General features: G+C 46.0%; 2 protein-coding genes across 2 annotated transcripts in view; both read left to right on the top strand.

Annotated features, from left to right (window-relative positions):
- The first annotated feature begins 741 nt into the window (after positions 1-741).
- Positions 742-5,207, top strand: LOC116685701 (zinc finger protein 205-like). The gene is made up of 5 exons (XM_032510624.1): positions 742-913; positions 1,773-1,868; positions 3,088-3,315; positions 3,911-4,437; positions 4,870-5,207. The coding sequence occupies exons 1-5, from the start codon at positions 742-744 to the stop codon at positions 5,170-5,172; spliced, it is 1,326 nt and encodes a 441-aa protein (XP_032366515.1). The 3' UTR covers positions 5,173-5,207.
- Positions 5,208-7,723: 2,516 nt separating this feature from the next.
- The window catches only part of LOC116685698 (ribosome biogenesis protein bop1), a 19,432-nt gene continuing 14,859 nt past the window's right edge, over positions 7,724-12,296 (top strand). The window contains exons 1-2 of the mRNA XM_032510620.1: positions 7,724-7,976; positions 8,878-9,072. Of these exons, the coding sequence (XP_032366511.1) occupies positions 7,860-7,976; positions 8,878-9,072 (312 nt within the window). The 5' untranslated portion in view covers positions 7,724-7,859. The remainder of the gene's footprint in view (positions 7,977-8,877; positions 9,073-12,296) is intronic.

Here is a 12,296-nt window from a genome sequence, read left to right as displayed (position 1 = left end):
TTTCAACCCCATGTCTCCATGTTCTGTGTCCTGGCGTTCTGAAGGACAACAATTAGCGAATGTTCACATCAGTCAGTCCACTAAAGAGTTTTGTGGTTGTGACAGGACTCAGTATTATTATTTCTAAGTGTGGGTGACAACATTATGGGTGGACCTACGAGGATAGACCTTTAGTTAAAGCGAGATCCGTTTAGTTAATGAAACAACCATCACCAACACCCAGACTGCCATGTAACATAATCACTACTTTATAGCGTGATTAGACAGCATGATCTCAACCAGAACATGTAAACATATCACTACTTTTAGGTTGAAAAGAGCTGCAATATCCGTCCACCAGATACATGGACTAATCACTACTACGTTAGACGGTTGAGAGCCTGCATATCTCCACACGCACACTCCCATGTACATAATCACCTACTGTTAGGCAGTGTATGACTGCATATATCCACAGACTCAATGTAAATAATCATACTTTTATGCAGGTAGGTAGCAGCATCTCCTCAACCAGACTCCATGTAATAATCATACTTTTAGCATGTATAGAGCAACTCCGTCTCCACCAGATCATGTAAGATCACTATCTTTTAGCGTGTATGTCAGAGCAAGCTATCTCACCAGATCCCAGTACACCATCCAACCCTACTCTTGCGAGGTTAGGGCCGTATCTCACCAGATACATGTAAATAATCATATTGTGTGTTGCATGTATTAGAGCCTGCTCTTTTCTTACCTAGTATGCCTCCCCCCACGTGGTTCACCCACGATTGCACCCTCCTTCGCTGTGCCCACCACCTGGTGTTCGCAGTTATCTCCCTGACCAGGCAGAGTGCCAGCATCGTTCTCCCTCATTTATCGCAGCACGAACGCTGTCTCCACACGCCGGCCATCTGTGCCGCCCTCCCCGAGGGTAAGTGTTTGTCGAGATCCCGTCCACTTGCGCGGGGGGCCTCCCCTCACATAATTTAACGAGTCGTGAGCTGCATACTGTCTCGTCGCCCACCGTTGTCACGCGCTCGCTTGTCATCATTAGCTACGTGACGGCGAGGTCGGACACGAACTCATAAGAGGAACGCTATCTGCCTGTTCCATGTCCTCCCTACACGCGCCGCTGACCCCGGTATCTAAAGGTGCTGGTTGCCGGATTCTGGGTCTAGGACGATTTGCAAGCCACAGGACTAAATTAGCAAGGAAGGTCCACAGCCGGGTGGTGTAAATAATCACTACTTTTAGCGTGTATAGAGCAGCATATCTCCACCAGACTCCATAAGAGGAACGCAGCTCTAACGCAGAGCTGAAGGTACTCAGGCCTGGTGCTGGATTTCTGGGCTATGACTATTTTAGAAGAACAGATCAATTAAAAAGTCCACATGGGATTTGTGTTTGATGATTCAACCAATCATCGAACTTCCACCTACCAATGAAACGACACATTCAGAGTTTGGGCTCGCTGCTCAAACACAGGCGCACTTTCAGAGAAAGACTCATTCTCCCAAAATGCACCAGAGAGCGCCACAGGAAGTAAAGTATTTCTGATTCTGATTTTATTTTGAAACTCAGCAGCTGATCTCCACCGGAAGCTGTAGTCCTGACTGCGGCTAACTTCCCCCTGTGACCAAGATGGCGTCTCAGAAAGCAGTGTTAGCAGAGGGTCTTTGTTGTGTTAGAAGAGTTAAAATGTGTAAAGTCCATATGCTGAGAGCGTTGTGGAGCAGCGACTAACTGCGGCTGCTGAAGAGATATGGGGCTGTTTGAAAGAACGATAGCAGAGTACGAGAGAACTTTGTCGTTCAAAAAGAGGAAACGAGCGACAACGGGAACTACTGGACGCTGTTTCAACCCTCAGCTCCGGGTCCACAGAGCAGGTTAGTCCATTAAACCTTCAGCTGGTCTTCTCTCTCCTCCTGGGCTCTCTTCTCTCAGCGACGATAGACGGATGAAATAAGCATTTATTCAGAACATCTGTTTGAATCTCGCTCTTTAACAGGCCGTCGCCACCACCAGACTCCATGTAAATAATCACTCCTTTTATCATCGTAAAACACACTTCATTCAAAGGTGACAGAACTAAATAAAACTACCAAAAGCCGCCTTGGTTCATCTTTCCACTGTTTCCACCAATCACCCTCTGGTGGTGGTTGACATTAACCCTTAATTTATCCATTTACATGTGGAGATATGCTGTCTATACACACAAAGTAGTGATTATTACATGGAGTTCTTGGTGGAGATATGCAGCTCTATACACGCTAAAAGTATTGTTATTTACATGGAGTCTGGTGGAGATATGCAGCTCTATACACCTAAAAGTAGTGTTATTTACATGTTCGTCTGTGGAGATATGCTGCTCTATAACCGCTAAAAGGATGATTATTTACATGGAGTCTGGTGGAGATATGCTGCTCTATAAACGCTAAAAGTAGTGATTATTACATGGAGTCTGGTAGATATGCTGCTCTATACCCACTACAAGTAGTGATTATTACATGTAGTCTGGTGGAGATATGCTGCTCTATACACACTAAAAGTAGTGATTATTTACATGTAGTCTGGTGGAGATATGCTGCTCTATACACGCTAAAAGTAGTGATTATTTACATGGAGTCTGGTGGAGATATGCTGCTCTATAAACGCTAAAAGTAGTGATTATTTACATGGAGTCTGGTGGAGATATGCACTGGTGGAAGTAACAGGGCGTTGCAAGGCGAGAGGGAGAGCAACGGTAAGGAACCGCGGGACAATTTAAAACACTCGGAGGTCTCCTTTCCATGCAACTTTACGTGTACTACCCCCCTGGATTACCAGGGACACATTGGAAAGTGTTTCCGTCACTTGGGAACATGTAAAACTGTATTGGTTTTGACAAGCAGTTAAGATTCACACAGAGAACTTCCTACTTTCAGCTAGAGCCCTGGTTTTTGAGTATGTTGTTGCCAGCTCTTTTATGGAGAAAAACGGTGTGGGTTTGGACATGCTAGCACTTAGCATGTCTGCACAGGAAGGTAGGCCATTTGGGAACACTTTTGCCATTTTGGAGTGACATGCTTACATAATCAGATGATGTAAAGATTATGTTTCCTGCAGGTGTTGAGCAGCTGTTGGTGGTTAAAGAAGAAATTCCCCCTGAGCAGCAGGAGTGTAGCTCTAGTGTGGACCAGCAGGAGCCAGAGGCCCCCCCACACATTAAAGAGGAACAGGAGGAACTGTGGAGCAGTCAGGAGGGAGAGCAGCTTCAAGGGCTGGAGGAGGCTGATATCACCAAGTTCTCATTCACTCCTGTCCCTGTGAAGAGTGAAGAAGATGAAGAGGAAGGTAGGAACAATGTTGCCGTGTTTATATAACATGATTTTAGGGGAAGGGGAAACACCGCAGAAGTCTAAAGCTGCCCCCTCTGAGTGAATAAGTCGACTGATCGGTTGTTTTTAAGAGTTGTATCGATGTCTAAACTGTCTTCACTGTATGACGCTCACCTTTTGTCTGCTAAACTTAAATGTAACCGTCTCTAAGAGGACTGTCACCTCCCGGTGCTCAGTACCTGGCGTCACGGGATCAGCCGGCGGTCGCTTATTTAATTTGGTTGCATATGAACAAAGAACGCTAAATGAGACCCGTGTTACGGGTAACTACCAATTTTTATGATATTAATAAATTCACTTTTAAAGAAGCTTCATTATAAGTGACAAAAGGGTCAATATTTTATTCCAAAATTAGAACATATTTTTATTACAGTCTGCTTTAATAACTTCTTGACCTTCCTGTTAAGTTAAAATCATGTTCTCACCTCAAAAACGTCCGGGGTTGTGATTGTTGCTAACTTGTTGAAGCAAGTTGCTGAATATGGTTAGGGTTAGCAGTTGTCTTGGTGTAGTCTGACGTCCCGGTTTTCTTCAATTTGTGTTTCCTGCAGATGTTAATCAGCTGTTGGTGATTAAAGAAGAGGTTCCCCCTGAGCAGCAGGAGTGTAGCTCCAGTGTGGACCAGGAGGAGCCAGAGTCCCCCCCACACATTAAAGAGGAACAGGAGGAACTGTGGAGCAGTCAGGAGGGAGAGCAGCTTCAAGGGCTGGAGGAGGCTGATATCACCAAGTTCCCATTCACTCCTGTCCCTGTGAAGAGTGAAGATGATGAAGAGGAAGCTCAGTCCTCACAGCTTCATCAGAGACAAACTCAACACATGGAAACAGCTGATGGAGAGGACTGTGGAGGACAAGAACCAACCAGGAACTCCCATCCATATCCACTTTTAAAACCAGAGACTGGAAACCAGACTAGAGACTCTGCTGAACCTGAGACTAATGACAGTGCTGATTGGAAGGAGACCAGAGAACCTCAGTCAGCTTCAAACTCTCTGAAACATGATTCAAGATGTAAGAAAACATTCAGCTGCTCTGAGTGTGGGAGGAGATTTGGTAACAAGTCACATCTGAAGAGACACATGATGACTCACACAGGAGAAAAACCTTTCAGCTGCTCAGTCTGTAAGAAATCTTTTACACAGCGTGGTAGTTTACGGTTACACATGGTAGTCCACACAGGAGAGAAAAGATTCAGCTGCAGTGTTTGTAACAGAAGATTTGCCTGGCGTCACCATGTCAAGACACATAAATGTATTGGTACGATTGATAATTCGATGATACGGTCACACAGCTGCTCTGCGTGTGGTAAAGCTTTCACTGATAGGAGTAATCTGAAGAACCACATGGTTACTCACACAGGAGAAAGACCTTTCAGCTGCTCAGTCTGTAAGAAATCTTTTACACAGAGTGGAAGTTTACAGACACACATGGTAGTCCACACAAGAGAGAAAAGATTCAGCTGCTCTGAGTGTGGGAAAGCTTTCACTGATAGGAGTAATCTGAAGGACCACATGAGAACTCACACGGGAGAAAAACCTTTCAGCTGCTCAGTCTGTAAGAAATCTTTTAGACTGAGTGGAAGTTTACGGACACACATGGTAGTCCACACAGGAGAGAAAAGATTCAGCTGCAGTGTTTGTAACAGAAGATTTGCCTGGCAGCATCATGTCAAAAGACATAAATGTGTTGGTCAGGTGGAAACAGAAGCTGATGGAGAGGACTGTGGAGGACCAGAACCAGCCAGGAACTCACATCCAGAGACTGGAGACCAGACTGGAGACTCTTCTCATCCTGAGACAGGTGACATGGAATAATGTTTGTGCCTTTAAGTCCAATCAAAACTTCTCAAGTATCAAACAAAAATCTTTTTGTATCAACATCTAGATAAACAACTGCATATAGTATGGTAGGAAACGGTAGAAGTGAAAAAAACAAAACGTAAATAAAAATATAAGCCATAATCTTCTTGTCATCTCAGCTTCTCCACCAGGGGGTGGTGCAGCGCCTATGCAGACCCGGATTGGTTGGGTCCATTCAGCGTTTTTCTGCTTTAAGAAGGTGACTAATTAATATTAATATTCACCTTCAGACACACAACTTAATCAGATAAAGTTTCACTGCAAGACCAAAATTTATGTTCTTCTTGACACATTAAAAGGAAACTACCATCATCTTTAATTTGGTTCATTGTTTTCTCAGAGCTCTAAAAATGTAATAAAGTATTTGTCTTTCTTCAAAAGTATGTTGTGATCATTTATCTTCCTGCCTGTTTTTCTGAGGAAATCTGGAACACTTCCGGACTTTTATTTTGAAGCTCAGCAACTGGAACAACAGCAACTGGAACACTTCCGGACTTTTATTTTGAAGCTCTGCAACTAAACTGAACCAGAAAGTGTTGAAGCTGTTTTCCTCCAGATGTTCAGCAGCTGTTGGTGGTTAAAGAAGAGGTCCCCCCTGAGCAGCAGGAGTAAATGTAAATGTGTGTATTTCTATATCTTTTCCAGTCTTAACAACTACTCAAAGCGCTTTAACATCTACAGGAAACATTCACCATCACACACATCTACACACCTGCTCATCAGATACACACTCACACACATCTACACACCTGCTCATCAGATACACACTCACACACATCTACACACCTGCTCATCAGATACACACTCACACACATCTACACACCTGCTCATCAGATACACACTCACACTCCGATGCGCAGCACCGGGGGAAACTCGGGGTTCAGAGTCTTGCCCAAGGACACTTCGACATGGGACTGCAGGGCCAGGGATTGAACCCCCAACCTTCCGATTGGCAGACAACCGAGCCACTGATCCACAGCCGCCCCTAAAGTGTACCTACCTAAAGTGCCTACCTTGGAGTGTAGCTCCAGTGTGGACCAGGAGGAGCCAGAGCCCCCCCACACATTAAAGAGGAGCAAGTTTTAGAAACATTTTTTTTCTGATTTTATATGGTAATAATCGGTCTAATATAAACATTAACTTCACCTTTAGACAAACCACAAAACAGCTGACCTCTTACATTTACACTTTTGGTCTTTTAATTTGAATCTTAGCATCTAATCTGAACCGGAAGCTGTTGTCTTCACTGCGGCTAACTTCCCCCTTTGACCAAGATGGCGTCTAGCAGACAGTCTTTGTCTTTCTTTCTTCAAAAGTGTGTTCTGATCATTTATATTCCTGCGTGTTTTTCAGAGAAAATCAGGAACACATCGGGACTTTTATTTTGAAGCTAAGCAAATGGACCACTTCCTGACTTTTATTTTGAAGTTCAGCAAGTGTTAGATAATATAAAATGTATATTTATTATATTAAACAAACCTGGGAGCTCTGAAAATGTAATAAAGCATTCTTCTTTGTGTGTATTTCTGAGGAAATCTTGATGTCGGGGTTATGACGTAATCGTTGGCCTATTTTTATAAAAACGTCTACTACGGAGCCATAACGTGAGATACAAGGTAACGGAACCTTTTAATCTGTGTTGTGTTTCTTTAGAAATAAACATCGGACAAATAGAGTCTTTAAACGCTTCAGATGAAAAGTTATTCGCTGTCAAAGTGGCGCCAAAATGAATGGGAGTCAGTTGGAGATGAGCCAGGTCTGCGCAGAATCCATCACCGGCGATCGGCGCCCGTTGCATGCTGGGTAGATTTGTGTCCGACTTGATCCCGACTTGCTCTGACGTCATGCACACGTAGGCAACGGAAATCTCACGAGAGCAAGGCGGCCGCAGTTCTGAGACGCAGGCGGCGCAGGTCTGAGACCAGGGGCGCGGTTGTACCAGGGGGCCGCAGGTCTGAGACCAGGGGCGCAGTTGCTTTTCACCGACTGCAAGAGCAGGCGGACCAGAGCCTGGGGAAACGCCGGCTTCTCAGCTGATCTAACACCTGATTGGTTACAACATGATAGTTTTATATAAACTTTTTATTGTTTTTCGGAGCGATTTTAAATGCTATTTGTCTGATTTAAAGACTTATTCTGTCCAGAACTCATGTTGTGTGACTGATAGTTAAGTTTAGAAGTCAAAGAGACTAAATCTGATCAGATCCCGGATCATCTCCAGTCTGTTGTTCATTAAAACCAGATCAGGTCTCATGTAGAGGTCTTTGAGAGCTACTCTGTCATAACTAAAACAACTGGAGACTGGGGACCAGCTGGTATGTGGGTCTGATTATATTTTATAAATCGGAATCGCACCACAGTTTTCATCACTCCTGTCCACCTGAAGGAGCTGGATCAGCGGAAACTGCCCCCCCCCCCCCCCCCCCCCCCCCCCGCTCTCGTCCACTTTACAGGCGAGGAGCAGTTCATCTCCAACGAGCCTAATGGGATGCTAACGGCAGGTGATGGCTTCGTAGCATTAAAATGGCGCCATAGGAGCTACGCATAGAGAGGAGAGCCCCCCCCCCCCCCCCCCCCTTGCTGTGACGTCAGGGGGCTGTGACGCATGACCTCTGACCCTGCAGGATCCCACGTGCTGTGTGATGGAGGAAAGCAGCAGCAGCGGCACGCGGAGCGGCGCGCAGAGACCGAAGATGAAGGAGAAAGAACCGGAGAAAAGCGTGAAAAAGAGGAATAAAGAAGAAGAAGAGGAGGAAGAGGTGAGACGGGCAGAGAGACAGACAGACAGACAGAAATGCGGCTAGTTGTTAGCATGCTAACCGGAGAAGCTAACGCAGCTGGGTAAAGGAGAGGAAAACAGTGCAGATTGAGCTTTAATGTCAGAAAGATGATCCGAACCGAAGAGGAGCTCCCCCCGAGTCCACTCACCCACGGGAGCACGTGGACACGTTAAAGACGAGCAGAGTAGCCTAAAATGGCCAAAGTCTCAGTGGAGTTCTGAATGGAGACCACGCAGTACCTGCCAGGTCGACTGTACTTTAGATAAACCCGCTAATCCTAAATATATTGCACTGGGTCAACAGTGTTAACCTGGCAGAAGACAGGTCCGGTCATTGTGATTGGTTACACCTGGAAACACAAAGCTAGCAGCTAGCTGACGATAACCTGGCTTCAGTGCGCTGAGACCGACTCACACCAGACTCCATTCACAATCTGGCGGTTTTAGGGCCTTTGCTCTCGCTGGGACCATCCCACACCAGACTCCATTCACAATCTGGCGGTTTTAGGGCCTTTGCTCTCGCTGGGACCATCCTTCAGGTCTGAGGATCGCGTGTGATTGGCTAACAACGAGGTTGTTTTCACTGTAGCATTAGCAGTTAGCAGCAGGGCTAGCCTACTCTGGTCTGATCACTTTCAGAAAAGATTTTATTAAATCATAAAGGTTTTTTGTGTCTGTGTGCGTGTGTCTCTGTGTGTGTCCTGATATTAGACTACTCTGGTTCAAAGAAGCTTTCCTTAAATCATAAAGATTTTGTGTGTGTGTGTGTGTGTGTCTCCTGACATTAGACTACTCTGGTTCAAAGAAGCTCTCCTTAAATCAGCAGGTTTTTGAATGGAGTCTGGTGGCAGCAGTTTGAATCTGTCGGTTTTCTTCTTCAGATCTTTGACTTCACGAAGAAATCTCAGGAGGAGGATGAAGATGAGGAGGATGAAGATGCTTCAGACAGCGAGGACAGCGTCTTCTCGGGACTGGAGGATTCTGGGAGTGATGAAGACGAGGAGGAGGAAGAGTTATCAGATGATGAAGATGAAGAGGAAGTAGATCTGAGAGTGGAGCCACGGCACACTCAGCAGGTGTGTGTGCACCAACATGTCCAAATGCCAACATGTCCAAATGCCAACATGTCCAAATGCCAACATGTCCAAATGCCAACATGTCCAAATGCCAACATGTCCATGCTAATGTGACGGTTGTGGGACCACTGTGACGGTCCTCTACAGCCAGTCTCGCTGGGTTGTGTGTGTGTGTGTGTGAGGCTGCGTCTGCACACAGGGAAATCAGGCCAAATCAGCTAAATCAGCTAAATCAGCCAAATCAGCTAAATCAGCTAAATCAGCCAAATCACATCAGGGCGAGCACGTCGACACCACGGAGTCACAAACCCACAGCAGTTATCAGAAGTTCTGCTCATTTATTATTAAATGTCTGTGATCGTATAGTGGAATTTTTTTACAAGAATTATAACAAAAATGGTTTATAAAGCTTTGTCTATTTCACAGTAAAATGTAAAATAAATTAAATAAAATCCTAAACTCCTAAAGGCATTCTACTGGATGCAATAGAGATATTTAAACAGTAGGTCCTCCCCATGCATCAACACGCAAGAATACAGCGCCTACATTAACTCTATCCATTTATCATTTCATTTACATGTCATGTTCAAATAGAGTCAACATTAATCTTATACTTTTACCTGCAACAGGGACATCAGGGCGAGCACGTCAACACCACGGAGAGCACAAACCAGCTTCCACTACAAATCACCACACCACCACCACACGATCACACACACACTAATAGCCCACACACCACACACACACCACAACACACACACCAAACAGCCCTAACACAGCATCCACACACTACACCACACCATCACTACCCACACTACCACTACAACGAGCCCATACATCACTCAACGCACACACACACACACACACACAAACAGCCGCTACACCACACACACACACACAATCGCCTACACGACCACAGCTAACACACCACAACAATCACACAACGTCACAACAGCCTCTGCAGCAGCATCACAGCACACACACAAACAAACCCTGACACACACACTGACACCACCACACCTACACTACACACACAACACACACCACACACACACAGCCAAAGTGCCCTACACACACACACACAAACAGCCCTACACACACACACACAAACCACAAACAGCCACACACCACACACACAACAACAGCACACACATCCCTACACACAACACACACAACACAGCATCCGCTACACACATACACACACACAAACATTCCAATCTACACACACAGGCACACACACACACAAACACCCTACACACACACACACACACACACACACACACACACACACACACAAACATCCCACACACAGCACCAACAACCACACACTAACACACACAGCACCACCATAACACCCAACACACCCCACACACAACACCACAACACACAACAGCCCTAACACACACACACACCACACAAGCGCACAACACACCCATACACGTTCACACAGACACACACACAATCACTACAAACAGCTCGCTATACCCCACACACACAAACCTACACCACCCTACTCACCGTACTTTTCACACCCACACAAACACACACACAACCACCACAAACAGCCATACACAAACAGCGACTACACACACACACCAACAACAACACTATACACACCCCACCATACCAACACACACCACCTACACACACACCCACACACCCACGGTGCACCAGCTTCCCTAACACACACACGACACCAACAGCACCTAACACAGGCCGACACAACACAAGCCATCACCCACACCACCACAACATCACCCACACAACAACCCACCGCACACACACCACCACACACAAACCAGGCCCTACACACACCCACACAACAACACCTGAACGGCCAAAGCAGTTTCCTACCCCACCATCACATCAAACAGCATGCATCACCCACACTACACAAACAGACCCTACACTACAGCACACACACACCCACACAGACGCAGCACACACACGAGCGCACACAAACCCCGACGCACACAGCCACATCACAACAGCCCTATCGCACACAACACACACAAACTAGTCCTTAGGCTACAGACCGCACACACAACCCAGCCCTACGCCTACACACACACCATACATCCCTACGCACACACAACAATACCTACACACAAGCAGCCGTCTATACACAGCAACACACACACACACACACAAATGAACCACAACAGCCCATACACTACACCAACACACAAACAGCCCTCATACCCCCACAGCAGCATTAAGCACAAAACATCAAACATCCCCTCATACGACCCACATCTCACACAAACATTTCGCCTCATACCAAAACACAACACACACATTATCACCAATCACACACACACAAACAGCCCTATATACACACACACAACCACACCACACACACACATCACACCCACAACACACAGCACACAACAGCCGCTATACACACACACACACCACCCCACAAACGAAGCCCTATAGCACAACACACATCACACACAAACATGCCCCTATACACACACACAACACACACCACAGCCACAAACAGCCGCCTATAACACACAGACAACACACATATCACACATCAAACATTCCCTAGTACCCACACGACGACACCACCACACCCACACAACAAACCGGCCTGATACCACCACACCCCACACACCCAAACATCCCTATAACACAGCACAACAGGCACACACCACAAACATCCCTATACACACAGCACACACACCAAAAACAGGCCCTATCCACACACGCCTACACCCCACACACCACACTACACACACGACATAACACAGTAACAGCCCTCGCCGCACATCACTACACACACACAAACAGCCCTATATACACACACACACACACAAACAGCCCTATATACACACACACACACAGTGAGTTAGCTAACTTAACATTTGGCTCTAAGTTCATAATGAATGCTTCATTGACGCCAAACGGCGTTCACTGTGAAACTACTGCAACAGTTTACAGTCAAACTAAACATTGTATGGTGGGCTATTGAGACATTTAGACTGACATCGTCTCTGAGGCGTCAACATGCGACTTACCACAGCAGTTATCAGGAGTTCTGCTGTGGATTACCCATAATTCACTACGTTTAACCCCGCGGCGCATTGAGAGGGTGACACCAGCTGATGGCGCTGTTCCCATTTATGCAGGAATTTAACTAAACCTATTCCCGTTACACTAACATCTCCGTGGTAACATCTCCGTGGTAACATCTCCGTGGTAACATCTCCGTGGTA

This window comes from Etheostoma spectabile, unplaced genomic scaffold, assembly GCF_008692095.1.
Source record: "Etheostoma spectabile isolate EspeVRDwgs_2016 unplaced genomic scaffold, UIUC_Espe_1.0 scaffold121, whole genome shotgun sequence".
In the NCBI taxonomy this organism is placed as follows: Eukaryota; Metazoa; Chordata; class Actinopteri; order Perciformes; family Percidae; genus Etheostoma; species Etheostoma spectabile.
The sequence above is the reverse complement of the archived record's forward strand: the minus strand, read 5'-3'. Positions and strand labels throughout refer to the sequence as shown.